We start from the raw sequence: 24,042 nt of genomic DNA, 5'->3' as shown, positions 1-24,042 counted from the left end.
ATATCCAGGCCGGGGGTGTATGTGAGAAATTCTTCCATTTACCCACTGAGCAAAATACACAGTTCGCTGCCCTACATGGGGCTTATTATCTGAATGAGGCACAAGCTGTAAGCGGGCGCCTCTATACACGGCACGCGTGCATGTGTGTAGGAAGTGAGCACACACGCCCTGTGCCAAGACGCTTTGAGTAATGTGTACCCAAGACAGACGACCAGTCGGGGCGGTTTGCGCCTGCGCAGCTTGGCGAGTGCCTACAAACGGGTAACTGAAACCCCCTGCTCGAGACCTGTCGGTTCTGCTGTTGGGACGCCGCCGTCTCAAACCTGAGCGTCCACCCGTGACACCCAGCGAACCCAGGCCTGGTAGGTAACCCCTCACCTCGCCCACCCTACCGAGGGCTCACAATGAGCATCATAATTGTCACGCCTCAAGCCAAGGCCCTCAGGGTAGCGATTCTCCCTTGGCCACACCCCACAGTTTACTAGGCCGAGTCTCATTGGTCGGTGAAGGGCTTAGTCCCGCCCCTTCGAGCAGACGCCAACAGCCACGTACTACGTTTCTACGTGTCTCAAGCCTGAAAGCGGAAGTTACGCCAAAGAATCGCGAGGGAAGCGGCGGACCTGGAAGGGTACTGGCCGCTGGAGGAAAGGGGGTGGGCAGACAGCTTTGGAAGGCTCCGGAAGTGGTTGTGCAGAGGAGGGGTGGGAGAGGGGCTGGTCAGGCAGTTCGTTCGGATGTTGCTGGTCGCCTCGCTAAGGCGCAGATTCACTCTTCTCCGAGAGGCTGGCCCAGCCCTCCGCCTCGGCCAGAATGGACTTCAGGGAAATTCTCCTGATAGCTTCCAAAGCACAAGGTGTCAACAACGTGCCGGTAAGTACCAGCCGGGGCGCGACTGTAGGAGATCCTGGACTTTCAGTTCCGAATGTGTGGCCCATGGAACTTCCAGGAATCCGTCTGTCGGCTCCGGGAAAGGAAAGACCTGGACGCCGTTTTTGTTTGTTGGTTGGTTGGTGGTTTTGTTTTTTTCTCTTGGACATGTACTTCTGAGTACTGGGGGTGAAGACGGGCTTGAGATGCGAGGCGGGAGCCTTCTGACGAGCGGCTTGTTTAGGCTGTTAACACCCTGCAACTTTGCGCTGGTGAGTAGAGCCATGCCTGGCACATAGTGGAATCTAGCGCTAGTAGTTTCTAGCTTCGGCGTAAACTTCAACCCAGAGGTTGGGGAGTTCAGGAATTTTAGGGACTTGGCCTGATAGCTTTTGAGGCGATTTCCCGCTGATCTTTGGGTCAAACGTTTTGTGATTTCCCAAAAAAGTTCTTTGACTTGTGGTCCCACCCACTCCCAACCAACCAGGTGATTGAATTATCACCTCCCAAGGCGGGAGTTGAGTGGATTCCACGAAATCCTTGGCCAACAGAATGAGTGAAATAGTTTCAGCTTCCATTTATTTGTGGTCTTCCAGATTTGTCTTTGTTTCAAATCTAGGTCCCATTTACTCACTAAGGTTTGCTAATTCGCTAATATTCGCAGAGCGGTGTAAGACTTTAAATGAGGTAGTGAGTGAGAGTGCCTGCTTTGCGGGGGTGTAGCTGTTTTGCATAAACTAATCATTTCTCTATCATCAGAGGATACCACAGCCCAGCTGTAAACCGATAGATTGCATTGTGTTACCTGCAGTTTGAGCGATGAGGTGTAGAGCTCAAATGGCTCTCTTTTAAAGTCAATTCAACTGGACCTTATTGAGCTCTCACTATTCATTTCTTAGATTTTTGTATATTTGCAATATTTTTTTCCCTCCCCTGCGCTTTTCTTGTCTTTTGAGGCTGGCTCATTCTTTTTACTCTTTTGAAGATATTGATCTAAAAATAGTAAAATAACTGGTAAATAAAACTGATATTCATCAGCTTATTATATATATTCACATCCCATCCCAAATACTCCGAATGATCTTGAAGTTATGAAATCTTGAATGACAGAATTACTTTCTGCATCTGTAAATTTCCTAGACAAGTCGATATTGGATCTAGTAACATTCATATTTGCATAAATTAGGTCCATATCTCATTCTACATCTTACTCAATTTCAGTGGAGGTCAGAGATAGGTAATACTAGCCCTGATGCCGAAGACTATTCTGTGGAAGAATCAGAACCAAGTTACTTGTTTCTTATTCTAAAAACCAATGGTTGCTGAGAGAAAAGTACATATTTCTAGAGCAGAAGTTTTCAAACTATGTATTTCAGAATATATATATTATCGATTTATCTATGATTGGAATAACAAAGATTGAAAGCAAAAAGGGAAATGGGTAAATTGGCGGTCATTTAAAATTTAATAGATGAACATAGGCATGTACTTCATGAAAGCATGCTTTTCCCTCCCACCCACCCCAAAAGCTAGTAAGCCTGGAAGTTTGATTTAGTTATCAGCATTATAACTCTTATCTTTTTACTTCAGATGAAAGTAAGTAACAGAAGAAACTATTGAGGAATAGAGCAAGATTGTATTTAATTTAATCCATTATCTTGTTTTTACTCGATTCATCTAATTATTTTAAGTTATTGAATATTTGCTTTATCAGCTCAAAGTAAAGCCTTTTAGAGCACATTATCACTTGTGAAATCTAACACGTATTGTACAGTGTAAGACTGTTACAAAGCAAGTATCCTTATCACGGACACACACACACACACACACACACACACACACACACACACACCCTGCTTGACAAAAACTTTATTGATTGAATTATGGTCTGAGAACCACAGAGGCTTTGCAGTAATTGCAGATAACTCCATCCCTCTCTAGTGCTTGGTTCATGTTTCTCTTTTAGCCATCTCTTCCCCCACCTTCCATTTGGATCCTATCGGAGCTGACTTTTGATTTCAGTCATCAAGTTCCTGTGTCACACCTTTGCTACAGAAAAGAAGTACACTAGCATTGATTGGACTAAAATCCAAGGGAGGCTAAAAGCTGAAACACCTGTACAGCCATTTGGAACTGTTTGCAGGGCTTTTATTTTTAAGATGTGTCTACTGTATCTGACTTGAAAAGCAATGAACAGTTCCCATTGAGACAGCTTTCTTTTACATTGTTTCTTTTTAAGAGAAATAGTTACCTTTATAATGTTTTAGTTAAAATAAAAGAAGGATTGCATCATGCCTAGAAATATTAGGCATGCTATCATTTCTCAGTGGAAAACTGAATACAAAAAAACAGCTGATCAAGGTGATGTAACCAGTCACTGTTATTAGCTCTGTTTATTTTAAAGGAGGAAAGATATTTTTGGTAACCTTGCCCTTAATATTTTTCTCCCTGGGTTGCTCTAACAAAAACAAAGTGGTTGTCTTGTTTAGTATAATAGAAGAGCTTAGAATCTGGATTCTTACAGGTTACAAGTAACTATAATTGATGGCTTGTAGTGCATGAGGCAAGTTAAATGGTCTTTCTCACAATCAGTCTGAAAATCATCCCAGACAAGATACTGTAGCTCTGGTGTGACCCTCAGATCAAAAAGTAAGGGGAAGCCTTCATATAAGGATATAAGGATTTGGGGAGCTATAGACCCTTGAGGGTAAGAATATAGGTACTTTATAGTAGTAACATTTCCTTTTTTTAAAATTGAAGTATAGTTGACTTACAATATTGCATTAGTTTCAGGTGACAATATAGTCATTTGATATTTTTATAGATTATACTCCATATAAAATTATTATAAAATACAAGCTATATTCCTTGTACTGGTTATATTTCCTTTTTTATTTTTAAAAAGCTTAAAATTTTTTTAAAATTATTATTGGAGTATAGTTGATTTACAATGTTGTGTTAGTTTCTGGTGAACAGTAAAGTTAAGCAGTTATACATATACATATATCCACTCTTTTTTAGATTCTTTTCCCATATAGGCCATTACAGAGTATTGAACAGTTCCCTGTGCTATACACAGTCGTTATTATCTATTTTATTAGATAATAAAAGGTCCTTATTATCTGTTTTATATATAGTAGTGTGTATATGTCAACCCCAATCTTCTGATTTATCCCTCCCCGCCCTTTCCTCTGGTAACCATAAGTTTGTTTTCTACATCTGTGACTCTATTTCTGTTTTGTAAATAAGTTCATTTGTACCATTTTTTTTTAGAGTCCACGTATAAGCGATATCATATGATATTTGTCTTTCTCTGTCTGACTTCACTCAGTATGACAGTCTCTAGGTCCATCCATGTCACTGCAAATAGCATTATTTTGTTCTTTTTTATGGCTGAGTCATATGCCACTGTATATATGTATCACATTTTTATCCACTCCTATGTCAGTGGACATTTAGGTTGCTTCCATGTCTTGGCTATTGTAAATAGTGCTGCAGTGAACATAGGGGTGCATGTATCTTTTCGAATTATGGTTTTCTCCAGATATATGCCCAGGAGTGGGATTACTGGATCATATGGTCATTCTATATTTAGTTTTTTAAGGCACCTTCATGCTGTCCTCCATAATGGTTGTACCAATTTACATTGCCATCAACAGTGAAGGAGGGTTCCATTTTCTCCACACCCTCTCTAGCATTTATTGTTTGTAGATTTTTTGATGATGACCATTCTGTAGTTTTGATTTGCATTTCTCTAATAATTAGTGATGTTGAGCCTCTTTTCATGTGCTTTTTGTCCATCTATACTTCCTTTTAAAGAATAGTATAGGCCAACAAAAAAGTTTCTGCAGGCAGTCACTTTGTAGCCCTTGATGATAGTTGATTATAACTGGATTATTTCCCACTCTTAGATCTGAAGATGACTTTTGTAGTGCCTGGGGCAGCTTTAGATTTCTAGCCTGGAGCAGTACTTCTGAACTGGTGTTTTAGGGAAGGGGTCTTTTAGAAACTACTGCCCCACAGAGATTCTTTCTCTTCCCCATCACTACCTAGACAATCTCTTTATGAATAATAAGGATAAGAGTAACAACAATTAACATTTATAGTGCTTCCTTTGTGCCAGGCACTGTTCTAGGCACTTTTTGTATATTAATTAATTTAATCATCATAATAACTATATATGGAAGCTTGTTTTACAGATCAGGAAACTGAAGTCCAGGGAGATGAAGAAACGTTCCCAGAGTCACACAGCTAATAAGTGACAGGGTTAGTCATGGCAGAGCAGAGAATGTAGTCCAGGCAAACTGGCTTCAGAGATCTTGCTCTTAATCACCACCCTGTGTTGAATGAGGAGAGTCTTTTGGAAATGGAGTGGTGAGGAAGGTTGTCTTCTATAAAGCCTGAATCCATCTAGCTCCCTACCCCCAACTCCAGCCTAATATAGCCTTGGGCAGTAACCCTATTGTTTTTTTGATGACACTTCTCAGTGTACAGTAAAGTCTGATGGGAGAGAAATTTAAAGACCAAACTAACAGCATATGGAAACTGGAAGATAGAGATATACAGCCTGTTTGGGAGAGTGCCAGCATAGTTAACAGAAATAGAGTCTGAGGTTGAGGGAAAGTTCAGTGGTGGACCTGTTTGGGGTAATGGCACGATCTAAGAGGCAGGTAGAAATTAGGGAATGGCATTTAAGAATGAGGTTCGAGCTAGAGATGAAAATGTTGGGGTTAGGTTAGAAGTGAAGCATGTTGTAGTGGGAACACTTTTGCCCCTGAGTCAGGAGACCTAGATTCTAATTCAGACACTGCTACAAATTGTGTGAGTGATAGACAGTAAATACACAGCTGTCTTTTGGGGGCCATTTCTAACATGAGGTTGGACTAGAGGCTCTGAGGTATCTATTTGATACTATTAATACATCTTATATAATCTGGTATATTTTTTAAACACAATAATAGTAAAATTTACATTTGACCCCATAGCAGTCTCGAATAGCATGCTTTTTGGTGGTTTTATTTTCACCCTCTTAGCTACCCAGCTAAGCAAGCCTAATGCAAATCAGTGGTTTTCTAGGCCTGCATTCATTCCCTGAGTATGATGTTTTGAGAGGATTGTAGAAGTTGTGTAGTCATTATTAAAGTTAAGGATAAATTCTTTTTTTTTTTTTTGGCTGCGTTGGGTCTTCGCTGCTGCGCGCAGGCTTTGTCTAGTTGCAGCGGGTGGGGGCTACTCTTCATTGCGGTGCGCGGGGCTTCTCATTGTGGTGGCTTCTCTTGTTGTGAAGCACAGGCTGTAGACGCACGGGCTTCATTAGTTGTGGCTCGCGGGCTCAGTAGTTGTGACTCGTGGGCTCTAGGGCGCAGGCTCAGTAGTTGTCACGCATGGACTTAGTTGCTCCATGGCATGTGGGATGTTCCTGGACCAGGGCTTGAACCCATGTCCCCTGCATTGGCAGGCGGATTCTTTTCTTTTTTTTGCGGTACGCAGGCCTCTCACTGCTGTGGCCTCTCCCGTTGTGGAGCACAGGCTCCGGACGCGCAGGCTCAGCGGCCATGGCTCACAGGCCTAGCCACTCCAGGGCATGTGGGATCTTCCCGGACCGGGGCACAAACCCGCGTCCCCTGCATCGGCAGGCGGACTCTCAACCACTGCGCCAACAGGGAAGTCCTGGATATATTCTTTGAATATTTCTAACTCCTATTTGTAACCAATGATAAACCTCTAATTTATATAAAACCATCAGGAAATTTATATTTTCTACAATTACAACAATATATTATCTCCTGAGTAAAGAACAGCTTTCAAGAAGGAATTGACTATTGATTCTAATACAACATATTTGGTGAACATATATTTCCAGACTGAAAGCTCCTTATTTTCTTAATCTGACCATGACAGTATAGTTTCAATGCAAGGAACACATGTGTTTAAAAGTGACTTAATATTTTCTAGGTCACTTGGCTTCAGAATTACAAATATTGGCAAAATCTCTGATACTGTATTTCGATGGCATGAGCTTCACTGTTGTGGATCGTTCACTGGGACCCAGCAGAATGACTGAGTCGGCTTGCAGTATAATAAAATGGATACACTTAGGATAAAAGAAACTCTTGTCCAGCTGCTTTTCATGAAGCTCAAACAATGAAGCAGCCTGGTGCCTTGAGTCAGATACAGAATTGGTGGATGCATCTTGATGTGTTGCTGCTAGAACTAAATGTGACCATCTGATGTGGGAGAAAGTGCAGACAGTTGTCCTGCCTTATTAAATGGAATATAATGTAATCCCAGCCTGAAGCTTTCTTTTCAACACATGGTTCTCTGCTGGGCACCTCTGTGGGGGAAGGAGACTGTCTAATAAAATATTCTGTTACAGCAAGTCTTCTAATACCAGGGTCTGACTGCAACCCCTTTTTCAAAAGTCTAGCCAGCTCAATGTTAGGAATGTCTATAGTGATAGACCCAAGAGAAAGGAAAATACACGTTCACAGAAAAACTTGTACACAGATGTTCACAGCAGCATTATTCATAATAGCCAAAAAGTGGAAACAATCTAAATATCCATTAACTGATGATTAGATAAATGTGGTATATCCATACAATGAAAAATTATTCATCCATAAAAGCAATGAAGTACTGACTACGTTACAACATGAACCTTGAAAACATTATGCTAAGTGAAAGTAGTAAGATAGGAAAGACCAATATAGCAGTCAGGCTTCTCCAGAAAAACAGAACCAGTAGGATATGTCTTAGGGAATTGGCTCATGTGGTTGTGGGGGCTGGCAAGTCTGGAATGTGTTGGGCAGGCTGGCGCTCAGGCTGGAGCTACTGCTGTCCGAAGTGGGGTGGTGAGGAAGGTTGCCGTCTGTAAAGCTCAAATCCATCTAGCTCCCTACTCCGGCTCTCCAACTCCAGCCTAATAAAGCCTTGGGTAGTAACCCTGTTGGTGTTTTGATGACACTTGTAAGTGTTCAGTAAAATCTGATGAGAGAGAGTTTCACGTAGAAATTCTGGAGCAGATGAAGAAAAAAAAGTTTTTTTAATTGAAAAATCTTACCTACTTTGTATAATCAATTATCTACATAATCATTTACCTACGGCTTCTAAATTTTACCTTATTTTATGATGCATCTCAGTCACTATGTAATGGTACACTAGGTGCATGATTTCATTTATATGAAATGTCCAGAACTGGCAAATCCATAGAAACAGAAAGTAGATTAGTGGCTGCCAGGGGCATAGGTGAAGGGGGAATGGGGAATGATTGCTGAAGGGTAAGGGATTTCTTTTTCGGAAGGTGAAAATGTTCTGGAATCAGATAGTGGTGATGGTTGTACAACTCTATGAATATAGTCATACATATTAAATGGGTGGATTTTATCGTATGTGAATTAAATCTCATTAAAAATGTTAAAAAAGAAGATCATTATTATCTCTGGAGACCCAACCCTTTTTTTTTCCTCCCCAGATTTCTAGGTTTTGATCTCAACTTTGCCTAAGAGAATATTTTAATACTCTCCTGGTATCTGCTTTTGAGTGCATCAAGCTACAGAGGATGTAAGAAACTATTAATTATGACTCAGCTCGTGTCAGTAAATAAGATTAAGCCTCATCAAGTAGGACCTTGTCCTACTTAAATTGTTTCCCAGCAGGCCCGCAAAGTAAGACGTCGTATAGATTTATTGAATTCCTTCTCCATTATACGGACAGGACAAGGACAGCAAAATTGTTGGGTTAAATGTGAGGCCAGCTTAATAAGTATCCTTAAGGGATACTTAGCAGTGTTTAAAAACAAAAGCTGAATTTGAAATTGGCATGTGAATTGATGAAAATAGGTGTATACTTTGAAAAAAGCTCAAAGTAGTCTTTGGGATTCTTTCCTGAGTGAATCCGAGTTCCTGAACCCCCTCCCTTGTTTCTTTATTGTGTTCTGCCTTTCTTGTGCTTATGTTTCCCAGTCGGTGTTTCCCAAAGTGCAGTACACGTAGCTTTGGCTGTACCATGATTTTAGGTGATACATAAATACGTTTTATTCTCATAGTTGCATTTTTTTAAGTTATATATTTTGATAGGATTTGGAAAAATATAACTAAAATTCAAGCCTGTCATTTTATGGGTATTATTGCTTGAGGTAAAGCTGTAGTAATAAGTCATGGTGTTTGATCTACATGTTTTCTTAAAATTAGTAAATAATAATACAAGTGGTATACTATAAAAGGGCAAAAATCATGAAGGTGATATGCGAATGATTGAAGCTTAGTAAACAAGGCATTAAACTGCCCCATTGACACTGTGGTTTTCTCGTTCAGTGCTTGTATTCAGTCAAGAGTAGCTTTTCTGCTAGTCATATCCCATTACCTACCTCTTTAAGTCCCAGGTTAGGAAGAAAGATGTCTACCCTGAAATCAAATTAGGAAGTGCTCACTTGCTGCTGTCATACCTAGGTAACAAACCAATCCTATTTTAAATAATTAACACTAATGTGTATATCGGCATTTTGGGGTAGGGGGAGCCCTATGTAAGCTCTGATTTGGCAGGTGAATCTCTGGGCTATGTAGTTGGCAGGGACAGAAAAATCTTGAGCCTTGGCAACACAAATCCACCCTTCCTCTTCTCACATATCTACTTGATGGGATGGGGTAGAGTGAGTGTGTGCCTCTGCTTATGAGTCTATGTGTCTTATGCAACTTGAATCATCTTCATGGTAGCACTTCTGTTAAGAAAATGTGAGTTTCCTGTGGATAAGGCCTATGTTTGAGGTTCTTGTAAACCATGATAAATTTTATATATCTAGTTAGGTAAGCAATATTCTTTTTCTCCTGTCTTCCTTTCCCTTTCCTTTCTCCTTTACATATTGGGTCGCAATCCACTATGGAAAGGATTGCAACTAAATTTGCAAAGATATGGACTTCTTAAAGGATTTTATTATGACAGCCAAGGGGACTGGGAAAGGAATCTGGATGTTCTCTTTTGGAATTTCTCTCTATGTGGGATGTGTCAGGTCTCAAGCATTGCTATCACGTAGGATTTTCAGGTTGGATTAGGGCCTGCTTCCTTGGCCAGCTGCTTTGTTGGTAGACTAACTTAGCTGGAACTTCCAGCCTGCTTCAGGATGCCTTCTATTTGGCAGCTGTGTAGTAAGCATGAGTCCTTTGGCTTTCCTCCAGGAATTTCATACACATTTTGGGAGTCACTTTTTTGGTTCCTAAGTAGCTCAATTTGTTCTCATAGGTTAGTGTTTCTTAACTAGCACAGCAACAGGTTGAGTGGATAAGAATGTCATCTGCCTAAGACGAAAGAAGGAGGGCATTAAAAAATTCTTATTTCCTAGCCCATAAATTTAATTTGGAATGGTCCTAGAGATTAATCATCCTGGTCTGAGTTATTAGCTCTGTTTATCATACTTCTCTAACGATAAAATAAAAGGAAATATTTTTCCTTTTATAGTTTAAATGAACATTATTCTAGTTTTAGTCATTTCCCAATGCAGTTAGATAAAAATCAAAGCCCTGAGAAATACCATCTGTTCCAGGATAATATTAGTACTTTTTGGGTGACATGGAAACCTGTCTAAAAGGGTTTGTGTGGCAAATTAATATTTTTTAACGAACACAGAGCTGCACTTAAAGGTTACGGAGACTTGGGCCCTTCTTGTTGCTTAAATTTCTTTGAAATGCTTTTTGGCTATGGCTGGCCACCAGCTTTGCCCATGGTCCAAGTAGAATCTCATTATTTCATGTTGAAAGCAAAGTAACCTATGAAGCAGCTATGAAAATCATCTGGAGTAGGGTACTCAGGAGGAAAACAGTTGTGATAGTAGTTTTCTCTGTTTGGAAAGTTCTGAAGAAGGCTAAGCTTTTAAATCAGAATTCTAAAGCACTCAATCTGTTTTAGTGGTGATTTTTTTCAGTTCCCCCAGTCCAGGTATCTTTTTGGGAAAATAGCCTGAAAATAGTGTTTCTCTCAATTGTTCATTTATGTATTATTGAGGATGTTGAAAGAAACTCTGCACCTAAAAATAGTCATGTATAATCATATTTAGCCTGAAATTTTATAGCTAAGTTTTCATGTGGGTTATGTGATCTCTTAATTATTCAGAATAGATTTTTCAGTCAACATTTAAACCTCTCTATTGCTTCAAAGTTAATTGTGTATAACTTTTCCTCTGTTTTTATTTTTAGAAAAGATACAGTTTGGCAGTGGGGCCTCCCAAAAAAGACCCGAAAGTTAAGGGTGTCCAGTCGGCAGCTGTCCAGGCTTTTCTCAGAAGAAAAGAAGAAGAGCTCAGGAAAAAAGGTATGAATCTATAGCCTTATTCTCAATTTTAAAGTCTTCTGTCTTCACAACTAGCTTGTACCTAACCAGTGGATGTTTGTAATATCATAACAGGCTGATGGATTTGTTGTGTATGTGTCTGAGTCAGCTGTATTTATAGCATTACGTATATTCTTATGTTGATCATTTGTATGGATGTTATCTTTTATTTCCTCTTAAATTAAAAGCTTTTTGGGTATAGTGACCATATCTTCTAATTGGCCATATTGGCTCTCCAGTAAGAACTCCATTCTTTGACCTTGGTTCTTTTCCTGTTTGTTTGTTTGTTTGATTTTTGGCTGTACCATATGACTTGCGGGATCTTAGCTTCCTGACCAGGGATTGAACCCGGGACCACGGCAGTGAAAGCACCGAGTCCTAACCATTGGACAACCAGGGAACTCCCCCTTGACCTTGGTTCTGAATCTGCTTCTACCTACTTTGTATTTTAATTTTTAAAAATATGTTATTAAGAGTGCTATCTAGCGACTTCCCTGGTGGCGCGGTGGTTGGGAGTCCGCCTGCCAATGCAGGGGACACGGGTTCCAGCCCTGCTCCAGGAGGGTCCCACATGTCATGGAGTGGCTAAGCCCGTGTGCCACAAGTGCTGAGGCCCGCACGCCTGGAGCCCGTGCTCTGCAACAAGAGAAGCCACTGCAATGAGAAGCCTGTGCACAGCAGTGAAGAATGCCCCCCACTCGCCGCAACTGGAGAGGGCCCGCGCACAGCAACGAAGACCCAACGCAGCCGAAAAGATTAAAAATATAAATAAGAGTGCTACCTAAAAGGTTAAAATAGGGACGCTTTTGTAAAACGAGTAAACTCAAGCAGTAGGTTTACTTTATGCAAATGACAAGGAAACTAATTCAATAAGTTTAAGTATCCACTGATTCATAATTAATAACAGCTGTTAAGTGGGTACGAATATTCTCTTAACTTGGTATATTTATTTGGTATGAACTATTTTCTATATTTAAAGCTAAAAGCCAAGACTCTCCCTTGCTTAGTCATATAGAAAAACCCATATGTGACCCACTCATTATGTAAAGATGACTCAAATTGATACTTGTTTAATGACTTCCTCATTTGATTCTTAGATGTCTTCAAACTTCTTCAAACTGTAACTTGAATGTTGCTTGGTTTTGGCCACCTACTGATTTCAGATAAACATACTGTTATCGAGACCCTGAAATAATATGTTGTTTTGCCTCTTTTAGCTTTGGAAGAGAAAAGGAGAAAAGAAGAACTAGTGAAAAAGCGAATTGAGCTAAAACATGACAAGAAAGCAAGAGCTATGGCCAAGAGGACAAAGGATAATTTCCATGGTTACAATGGGATTCCTGTTGAGGAGAAGTCAAAGAAGAGGCAGGCAATGCAAACCCACACTAGCCAGGGAACAGACCAAGAGTTTGAGATGGAGGAAGAGGATGAATTCTTAGAATACAATCAAGCAGAGTCAGAGCAAGAGTATGAGGAAGAGCAAGAACCTCCCAAAGTGGAGAGCAAGCCAAAGGCCCCCCTTAAAAGTGCCCCACCACTCATGAACTTCAATGATCTACTCAGGCTGGCCGAGAAAAAGCAGTACGAACCGGTGCAGATGAAGGGAGTGAAGAAGACAGAAGAGCGGCCTATGACTGCAGAAGAACTTAGGGAGCGAGAATTCCTTGAACAAAAGCGGAGGAAAAGGAAAGCTGAGATAGATGCAGGATTACCACCAACCAGAAAAGTACCCTCTCAGAAAGAAAGTGTGGGCACAAAACTTAGCAAAGCTTCCAGAGACACGCATCCTTCTTCCAAGGGTACTCCCCTTCCTTATGCTGAGAAGAAATCCAGACCCAGCACATCTAATGAGAAACACTTGCGTTTACCTTCATCCAAATCCATGCCAGGAGAAAGGACCAAAGTAGTATCTGGCAATTGCGCCCAACCCTTGCCTTGTGAGGGCCGTGACAGACCTGTTTTCAATGGGGCTGGAAAGCCCCACTCCAGCACCTGTTCACCAAGTATCCCAAAGACTTCTGCTAAAGGGACTCCAAAATCTGCTACTGAGCACAACGCCAAAAAATCTCCTCATCCTAGCCGTTCCAGGCCTGGAGCCATGGCCACCCCACACAATAGGGCCAAGAGCCCAGGTGTCAGGCAGCCAGGCAGCAGCCCCAGCTCGGCCCCTGGGAGGCCTAGCACAGGAACTGCTCAGCCCACAGTTAGTTCTGGCCCCATGCCCAGGCGCCAGAATGGCAGCTCCAACTCAGGACCCGAGCGATCAGTCAGTGGGACCAGGAAGCCAACCAGTGACTTAAATCCCCCAGGACGGACAGTCAGTGGTACAAGTGGCCTTGGTCGACCTGCAGGCAGTTCAGGTTGCCCTGGGCGACCTACCAGTGGCTCCGGTGGCCCTGGACGGCCTGCGGGCAGCTCTGGTGGCCCTGGGCGGCCTGTGGGCAGCTCTGGTGGCCCTGGGCGGCCTGCGGGCAGCTCTGGTGGCCCTGGGCGGCCTGTGGGCAGCTCTGGTGGCCCTGGGCGGCCTATGGGCAGCTCTGGTGGCCCTGGGCGGCCTGCGGGCAGCTCTGGTGGCCCTGGGCGGCCTGCGGGCAGCTCTGGTGGCCCTGGGCGGCCTGCGGGCAGCTCTGGTGGCCCTGGGCGGCCTGTGGGCAGCTCTGGTGGCCCTGGGCGGCCTGTGGGCGGTCCACATGACATTCGACGACCAGTGAGTGGCTCAGGGGCCCCTAGGGGGTCAGTCAATGGCCCTGGCCAATCAGTAGTTCCAGCTGGACGAATTGTCAGCAGTTCAGGCCCTGGTAGACCAGTGAGCAGCTTTGGACCTGGGCGAACAGTTAGTACCTCAGGTCCCTCTCTGAAGCCCAAATGCACTGTTGTCTCAGAAACGATTTCTTCCAAGAATATAATCAGCCGATCCAGCAATGGACAGATGAATGGAATGAAGCCTGCCTTATCTGGCTACAGATCTGCCCAAGGTAAAATTTCCCCTCCCCCTAAAATTGGAAAGAATATTTTGTTTTATATAACCAAAGACCCTCTGAACTCTTCTATGTGCTTTCAAATGTATTCTTGTGTTGATAGAATCCTGATGTTTTGTCTGTCCTATGCCAGAGAGTTCCTTTAGTAACCATGGCTTGGAAAAGTCTCTAGAAAGAGACTTATCTAGGGCCTTCTGTGTTTACTCCTGTAATGTCTCCAAGTGCAGTAAACTTAGCTATGGGGTTTGTAAGACAGGGTGAGTGTATATGCCTTTTGTGGTTCAATGAATGAGTTCATCTTTACCTCTTTATGAAGACTATGGACACCTGTCTTCAAGGACTGGCGTGTATTTGTAAGCTTGAAGCCCTTTGTTGCATTATTTGTCCATTAAATATTTGTTAAGCACCCACTATGTGCCAGGAACTATTTTAGGTGGCCTTGTGTTTCTGCTCCTTACAGTGGCCCTAGCTACCAGTCCTGTAGGATTCTGCCGTCCCAAGGTATGGGATCATTGGTGGTACCTACTAACTGCTAGGTCAGAGTTTCTACACAGTATTAAGGATTTGTTGAAGCACTTGTTAGGCACCATGGAGAATATAAAAATAAACAAAAGATGAGATTCCATAGTTTAAACTACCTAATTCAGTCAAAACATTGGTTCTTAACCAAAGACAACTTTGGTCCCCAGTGAACATTTGGCAATGTCTGGAGACATCTTTGATTGACACAACTGGGTATGGGATGCTACTGGCATCTAGTAGATGGAGGCCAGGCTGATATCCTACACTGCACAGGACAGCTTCCTGACAACCAAGAAATATCTGGCCCAAAATGTCAGAGTGCTAAAGTTAAAGAAACTCTGAGCTAAGGAGACAAGCCACGCATATTAAAAACAACTGTAGAACAACAAAGGGAGTGTCTGTAATCAAGGACTAGAAAGCAGTTGTTCCCAGATACTGGTCTATTGATCAGTGCCTGTCTTTTGCAGAATTTTTAATCAGTCTTTTGACAAAATGACAAAAATTAGGATGATGCAGTGAGTTTTTCCTTAAAGTCAGACTTGCTCAGTTTGAACAATTATCCATATCTGAGAATCTGTCATACTTCATTGGACTTTTTAAAACTTTAATGGAATTATGGTGATAATAGATGGTAGATTGTTACCTTTGGCGTCTTTTCTTGGCATGAGTAAAATTAGTGATCCTTTAGTGATTTGTAATTTTTTTTAAAGAAATTGTACTAGTCTTTTAAATCCAAAAGAGTAGGAACTACTAAGCTAGAAAATTTAACAGTTCTAATAAGCCCTGGGATAGACAGGAATTCTATTACTTGTGGGTACCATGAAGCAACAGGGATGATGTAGTAATGAGTTCATGCTGGGGGCCAGTTGGTGGCTCTGGTTGGTTGGTTGGTTGGTTGGTTTATGGCTGCGTTGGGTCTTCGTTGCTGTGCGTGGGCTTTCTCTAGTTGTGCTGAGCAGGGACTACTCTTAGTTGCAGCGTGCGGGCTTCTCATTGTGGTGGCTTCTCTTGTTGCTGAGCACAGGCTCTAGATGCGCGGGCTTCAGTAGTTGTGGCGCACTGCTCAGTTGCTCCGTGGCATGTGGGATCTTCCCAGACCAGGGCTTGAACCCGTGTCCCCTGCATTGGCAGGCGGATTCTTAACCACTGTGCCACCAGGGAAGACCCTGGCTCTGGTTTTCGAGGCTACCATCTTAATGAGTTCTTAAAATCTCAGCTTACATAGGACTTTGTTGGGACTACTAAGTTTTAATGATCTTATAAATAATGGCTTTTCTATTCTTAGGTCCTCAAAGGCTTCCCTTCCCTGGTAGTTACAAAAGGCAGCGAGAATATGAAGAGGAGGAAGATGATGATGAATATGACTCTGAAATGGAAGATTTTATTGAAGATGAAGGAGAACCTCAGGAAGAAATATCCAAGCACATTCGAGAAATCTTTGGCTATGACCGAAAAAAGTAAGGCTAAAGAAGATTTAGATATATATACTTTTTATTTTGAATAATCCCATGCTATGGGGAAAAAAAATAAACATTAATAGTAGAGGCATTGAATACAATTCTTAATTAGGAATCCTTGCATGATTGTTTAGATTTACTTTTTTGGCACTTAATATTTAAGAATTAATGCAGAATTGTGTAGTTACTTGTATGAGGGCCAAAAAATATCGCTTTTTAACTGTTCTCCTTATAAGATATATATTTAATGAGAGTGAAGCAGCATGGTGTAGTAGAAATGGATTGGCTTTGAAATCAGAAAGCCATCCACAGAGCTATGTTGAAAGCCAGTTTGATCTGACACCTGCTTTTCTTTGATGTAAAAAACTTTGCTACTCAAAAGTGTGGTCCCTGAACAGCAAGCAGTGTGGGACCAACAACATTGACGTCACCCAGGAACTTGTTAGAAATGCAGGCTTTCAGGCCCCAGCTTAGATCTGAATCCAGATCAGCTTTATAAGGTTCCCAAGTGATTCACATGCACATTAAAGTTAGAGAAGCACTGATATAGAGCAAAGCTCAGGGTTTGAATGGAAGTTCCACAGCTTACTAGCTGGGTAAACTTGAGTAAGTTATTTTTTAAATGACATTTGGGAGGATTAAATGAGGTAGTATACAATTGACCTGTGAACAATATAGGGGTTAGGTAAAATCCATAAGTAACTTATAGTCAGCCCTCCGTATATATGGTTCCTCTGTGTACCAGTTCCTCCCTATCTGTGGTAAACCACATGTGTAGATTCAACCAGTCATGGATTGTGTAGCACTGTAGTATGAAAAAAAATTCTCATGTAAGAGGACCCATGCAGTTCAAACCCATGTTGTTCAAGGGCCAACTGTATAAGTAAATCTGTCAGCACTTGCCCTCTCCTTTGAAGTCATGGATATTAGAAATTAGAAGGCAATAGTAAGAAAAGGTCTTTAAAAAAAATTTAGCAGAAGAAAGAACTGGATTAAAAATCAGATCTAAAAACCTAATCTTAGTACTGTCATAAGTTAGCTATATGCTTTTGGTCAAGCTGTTATCTGCCTCAATCTCTGTTCTGAATCCATGAAACTCAAATGAGATTAATATATATATAATAATTTTCATATATATTGTGCTTTCATGATTTTAATATAAACTGTCATGTAAATAGAGGTGAGTGAGTTGAGCAAACGTTGTTGGATTGGTACTTTGATCAAAATTAGATTCAGGAATAGTTGCCTTCTGGAAATATTAAGGGGCCATTTAATTTATCTTTACTTTAGAATCTCCCCTTTACCCAACCTCTGCCCACCTCACTGTCTGCCAAACAAGGAGAAATAATCCTAAATGTATGTTTGATTTAGCTATAACGATGTTGATTTTAAAAACAGGAGGATGTAGCTCCTTTAGAAAATTGGGTTTTTCTTTTTTTTAACAACTTTGATTTTCTCTTATCAGATACAAAGATGAAAGCGATTATGCCTTACGTTACATGGAGAGTAGTTGGAAAGAGCAGCAGAAGGAAGAAGCAAAGAGGTAAGCGCAGATGTCACACGTTTGTGCAGAAATGTCCTAAAAATTCTCTTCTGTTCCCTCCTTCAGTTGCATCATCGGGAGCAGGGGCTTTGGGCCATGCTGTTTGAATTCCAATCCTACTTACTTGCTGTGGGGCTTTAGACAAATTCCTTAGCCTTTTAAATCTGTTTTCCCATTTGTAAACTGAGAATATACTGTTTTCATTCATTGAGGTTTTGTGAGGATTAAGATAATGTGTACAAGTTGCCCAGTGCGGTGACTCACCCATGTAGGCACACAATAAATGCTAGAGGCCTCCCCTGATCCCATTGTAGCATGTTATTTTTCTTTCCCCATCCTTAATTCCCTTTCCACATCAGATACATCTCAGTCTTGCTAACCTGTACCACCGCTGGCCTCAAGGACCTGTTGAGGAATATGAAATTCCCTATGTCTGATTCCTGTTTCTCGCCACCTGATATCAAATAAATGATCATTTCTTGCGTAGGGGTTACAAATGATTACTTTGTTTATAATGTTAACTTGGTGAAATAATTCACCTCATTCTCAGCTCAGAATATTAAACCTCTTTCTCCCTCTTGCCGTCCCTCCTCTAACTAGATAAAATAGCAAACTAAAGTGTTGGGGAGGGAAAAGAAAAGAATGTTATTTATTGAATAAATGTTTCTTGTTCTTTATTTTTTAAAGCTGATGAGATGGTTTATATTTATTACTGTAATGGGAATATTAAGGTGTTGAGGTTACATGTAAGGTCTTTTTTCCACTATAACTTGAGGCAGTGGCAGTGGCTCCTGGTAAAAAGTATTCCTGCTTAGTCTGTTTTCAGTGGTAAAGGCTTGAGGCATTTTGAGTGCATCAGCACATTCCATGTAAGCTCCCAGTTGAAATTTCATTTTTGCTTTTTTAAAGAGAGCGGTAATTTCATGTATATTGATAAATACCCCCTTTTTTTCCCTGACAGTTTAAGACTAGGTATGCAAGAAGATTTAGACGAAATGAGACGTGAAGAAGAAGAAATGAGACGTCGAAAGGCCAAGAAGCTGAAGAAGCATTAGCTGCTGCTTTTATTTATTTTTGTGAAATTCTGAAAACAGTCTGCTGCAAGGAAGTCCTGCCTTCAGACTGAAGAAGCCCCTTATTTTAGAATTCTACTTGGGTACTCAAGGAGAAGGAATGCATACTGTCATCTATCTGCAGGCTGTCGTTAGAGCATAAAGTATTTTCAGATACTTTCCAGGGTGAAATCTGTAATGCAGATGACATAACACCCAGTGAGTGCTCTTACGAAGCTAACTGTTCACAGGTGCCACCCTTGATCCTGATGAGCTATGCACTCTCATGTGGGGCCGCTCACAAGTCAGCCAATCTTACGTTATTCCTTTGCTACTCTAAAAGGAAAAAACAAAAGGATTGCTCCTTTACTTCCGTAATTCTGCTGATGTGTGAGTACGGCACTGCCTGGCTGCCAATCAAATCTATTTTGTCTTGATGAGGAAACTGGCCCTTGCATTAATGCTGCCAGCAATAAAGTGACCTGTCCTAACCTATATGTTTGGATTGAGAACTTGAAAATGTAGAGTAGCTGTTACAATTATATGGATGTCATTTCTGTGACTTTGAAGTAAAAAGTAGAATAAATTGTATTCTGCATTATTCATGGATTGGATGCTGAGCATTCTTATTCACTAATTTAGGTGATCAGGCAATTAACAAAAATTTTTCCAAGTTAAAATACAAGTTATGCCATTTTATATAAGAATATTCTTTTCCAGGGTTTACTTTCAGATTTATTGTTACGTTGGCTTTAGTGTAAAATAGACAAGGTCACTGTGCTGTTTGATTTTTATCTAAAAATTTCATTTTTATATTGAAGAAAAATACTTATTTTATTCAAACATTAGATTTGGAAGAGTAATAATAGTTTAAAAAATAAGGAAGTGACATGTGAGGCTCCCCTCCTCCCCATTCCGCTCCCCCATTATAGAGATATTTTGGAATCCAAGGTGCCCTGGACCTTTGCATGTTAATGACTTTGTATTTTTATCTTAAATTCTTTAGTGATTAACGGTAAAAAACCAAAAACTAAATTCATGTGTATCAAGACCACCACCTTCTCTCTTTGCCCATATTGCACTTTTATTTCAAACTATGCACTGTGAAGAGATTTTTTTCCCATGTGGAAAGGATGTTCCCTGTTACTGGTATTTACTAGGCTGTGGAACTTCTTCATTCTCACCTTTCTTCAAGTCATATCTATAGACTTGTTATATCTCTTAAGCCTCAAGTCCAAGCACTTCCAATCGGGCTGACCTAGGTTCTGGCTGGAGAGAAGCCAAGTCTCAAGTAAAGTCAGCAACAGAAAATGAGGTATGATGATGCCAGAGAGCATTTGTCCTTGACTCTGAGGGTTAGGGACAGTGGGACATAAGCTTGTAGAACAATTCTATAATAAACATTGTGGCTATCTTAAGCCATTGACTGGTGGGGATTAGGAAGTAGGTGAGGTTATCCTACAAGAATCCTTACTCTTCAACAGGTCTAAAAGTTGTTTTTGTATATTCTTTTTATCCGTAAAGCTTTCTTTATTCTCAACTTTGGGTGTTATAGATTATCACTATTAGCCTTCCTTAATGGGATGACCCATCCTTAATGGGAATACCAGTCCTTTTAAGACTTTTGACTCATCTTGAATTGAGTTTCAAACTTTAAAAATGCAAGAACTTAATTTTGAGGTTGAATCCTATGAAAGGTGTCTTCATCACTAGGAATAACACCCTTCTAATGATCACATAGAACTGTTAAACATTGGTGGCAGAAAAGCCTATTGACTACCAATCTCAAATACCTTCAGTGAAACTGATTCAAGGGTAGTGTGATATTCCATGTAATAAAACAGGTTTGGAACATTATTTCTTTTGCTGTCACTTATGTGATTTTTTTTTTCCCCTTCAAAAGTTTGCTTGAATATATTTTTTTCACTATTCAGACTCGTTGAAATCTGTAGTTGCGATCAAGTGCTTGTCACAGCTGAAAGATTTCTGGTGGCTTAAAGCTTACTAGCACTTTACTCAATGATATTGTGCAGTTATTTGTACAGAAAGGCACCATTGTGCTAGCTAAAAGTTCCAGAACTTGGTAGAAAAAGTCAGGTTGTGTCCTTATGTGTCATCACCTCTGGGTGCATTTCTCCTTCTATAATACAGCTGTTGATTTCAGTTTTCTTCAGCATCAGCATTATAAAAGGGCACTCCTGCAGCTCATTAGAAAAAAAAAGGTTCTGAATCTTTTAATCTTAGCCTTGTTTCCAAATCCTGTCTTCCATTTTGTTCTGCATCTCCTGACCACTCTTACAAAAAGCTCACAAACCTTTGAAGAAACTGGAATAGGCTGTTATTTTATCAAGTTTACAAATTAAGTGCTTGATTTTTAATGTGTCCTCTACTGTTTTGATTTTCAGATTTTATTAATATTTGAAGATGTGCCTTTTATTGGATAATGTTAAGTCACGAATGTAGTAATGTTATTTCAGTATTGTAATAATGTTACATGATCATGGATGCGGCATCCTCAAATACGACGTGAAGGGAAAGTAGTTTTCATAAAACTCATATAGCTCTGATTGCACAGTCCCACTTGCTTTAGGTATTGCTATGTCAAAGCAGGGGGGACTTTCTTTAAAGGCTACTTTCAGAACTTGTCTTTGTATTTTCTCTAAACTGTAAATGCAATTATGTCCATTTGGAGGCCAGGGTTACCACATGTCACAGGCAGCCTTACATGTGTGCCGTGAGAAGGTTCAAAGACTGTTAACAAGAAAGTCTATGGGAACTCGAAATTTCATTTTTTAATGTAATCCCCAAGATCTTTTCCAAGAAATACTGTTTTGTATTTTATAACTTAAAAGCAGCTGTTAGTACATTTCTGAGATATAGCAGGAGACCAAAACATGTTTGGAAAGAGAATAAATATATGAAGAGAGACTGGTTGTATTATTTTCAATGTGCTGAATATATTAGACTACTATTTATTTTGTGAATGGATGTGATGAAATAAATATTCAGGTGTTTAGTGTATGATTAAGAGTGGAATATAGATGTCTTTGGAGTTATTAAATCCATGTCTTTTACATAATGGACAAATCAAGTTTAAAGAAACATTTACATAGCATAGCTTGTTTTCTGGTGCTGTTGACCTGCAAGAGAATCTACTTTTGCATATACAGATAAAAGTTTTGCAATTTATGTATAAAAGATATTGTAGGCATTAAAAATATTTTATTGATATTTTCACTGGTTTGCATTTATTTACTAAAACTCATATTCCTTATTTCATCACCCTGAACATTATTCCAGCTAGAAACCCCAGTAGACTCATCAGACTTCAGAGATGGGGTTTACCTCCTTACACACACCTCTGTTCCTTCTCCCTTACACATTCCCGTCTGCTCAGCCCCTGCCACTGCCACCTCTCCCCTCTTGCACCACCAGCTTAGAGAACTATTCTAGTATCAGACACCCAAGTTAGGAGAACTGTTTGGAGGTATAGTCGGGGAACAAGGGAAGAAGAAGAACTGGGTATATAGTTCCTCTTTTCAAGAAATTGAGTGGTTCTAATCCCCTATAATACAAAGAGCCTGAGATAGCTGGGAAGATGAGTCCTTAGGAATATATGAGGCAAGTGGGCACAGCCATGCAGCCAGAGAATGTAGGCACTTAACTCAATGGAATGTGTCGAGTCTAGGTCATACAAGTATCATAAAAGATGCCAGTATCCTAGATTTATAAATTATAAATTTTTGCTTATGAATTTTGAATTCACTTTTTCTATTAAGAAAAGTAATCCATACAGTGCATAGAGGCACTTAAAAATACTTTAGCAAACAAATGCCAAATAGTCATCAACAATATGCTGTCTGTAACCGAAGATCTACTTTGTTGGTAAGTGTGTACTTTTGAACAATGAAACCATTGGTCATCCCAAAGCAACCACAGAATGGGAGCAGTTCCATATAATTTATTTTAAAAGTATTTGCTCCTGTTAGGGTTTCTTTCTTTCTTTTATGGTCAGAAAGCTCAAACCACTTTTAGAGGGCTCATTAGGAATATCCTAGGGCTCAGACACCCACATTAATTGCATGGGTCTTATACCTAGGTTCTCATTCTTGGTCTCATGAACTCAAACTGCATCATACTGAGGACTGGGCGGTTAGCTTTTGTTTCTACACATGCTGCCTGGATCAGCAGCAGTCACTGCTAAAAGAAAAGGCAACTTCTTGTTTATTCAGGTGAGGAAGACTTTTGAACCAAGAGGTAGTCAAGATCTTGGATAACCCAGCCTCTCTTGCGTGGCTCCTTCCCTTGGCATGTAAAAGCATACCAAAGAGAAGACCTGGACCTTAATTTTGACTCTGCTACCGAGAACTGTGTGGGTTGGTAAGGTACTTAAGCCTCTCAACTTCATTTTTGCCATTTTGTAAAATGAGGCTGAGGTTACTATAAGGATTAAAATACTGTATAGTTTAGTATCTAGCACCCAATATGAAAATGCCCTTTCCCCACATGGTGTAAGCTTTGGGCTTAATGATAGCTGTGAAAAGGCCACAGAGAAATACCCCCAGAGAATAGGCTTAAAGTTGCTGCAATCTCTAACCCTTTCTGTAACATTTACATTTTTCACCCCTGCCTGGACCCTGGACCTTGGACCCAGGAGAAAGGTATTATGTGGGAAACAGGTCTAAAGAGCTCTAGAGGATTTCTATGTTCAAGGGTACAGAATAGGGGACAAATTGAAGTAGGTATCTTAGTCTTAATGCCACTCTTACAGACTATGAAGCAGAGGGGACCCAATCACTCCCATCCACCCAACTACCTCCCGACCCTCCATCTCCCTGTTTTGAGCTAACAGAATACCAAGTCTTCATCTTTAAAAGTGTGGTAACTTGAAAAAAAAAAAATAGTGTGGTAACTTGTTACATAAAATGTGACAAAATGGTATGCAATTACTTTATGTGAAACCAACAGGAACAGTACAGCTGGTCAGGAAAGCTTCAGAGCTGCATTACTTCACCAGGATCATCTTTGCTTATTTCCACCGGAATCTGGGAAGAAAAAAGTATGTCAGGTAGGTCTTGCCTAGTGCTTGCTAGGGTGTGGGGCTGAGACAGCTGCCCTCAAGGGCAGGCAGGGGTAGCTGTGTCCAATTCTGTCTCACCTAATGCCTCCAATCCCAGTTGCCACAGGGGCTTAGCAGTGTGGGAGCTGACAAGAGGCAAAGAAAAGATGAACATCCAAGGTCTTAACAGGAGGAGAGAGGAAAGAGACCTCTGCCACCAGAACCGTTTTACAGACCAGTGTTTACC

At 40.6% G+C, this 24,042-nt stretch overlaps 1 protein-coding gene across 1 annotated transcript; it reads left to right on the top strand.

The window, feature by feature from the left end:
• Positions 1-716: 716 nt before the first annotated feature.
• On the top strand, positions 717-21,967 carry SPTY2D1 (SPT2 chromatin protein domain containing 1). The gene is made up of 6 exons (XM_082845341.1): positions 717-870; positions 11,052-11,166; positions 12,402-14,159; positions 15,970-16,141; positions 17,607-17,684; positions 18,646-21,967. Exons 1-6 carry the CDS (start codon positions 811-813, stop codon positions 18,737-18,739), a joined length of 2,277 nt encoding a protein of 758 aa, XP_082701467.1. The 5' UTR covers positions 717-810; the 3' UTR covers positions 18,740-21,967.
• Positions 21,968-24,042: the final 2,075 nt, after the last annotated feature.

This window comes from Leucopleurus acutus (genome assembly GCF_964270905.1).
Source record: "Leucopleurus acutus genome assembly, chromosome: 8".
Lineage (NCBI taxonomy): Eukaryota > Metazoa > Chordata > Mammalia > Artiodactyla > Delphinidae > Leucopleurus > Leucopleurus acutus.
This window is presented reverse-complemented; position numbering and strand designations above follow the sequence as displayed.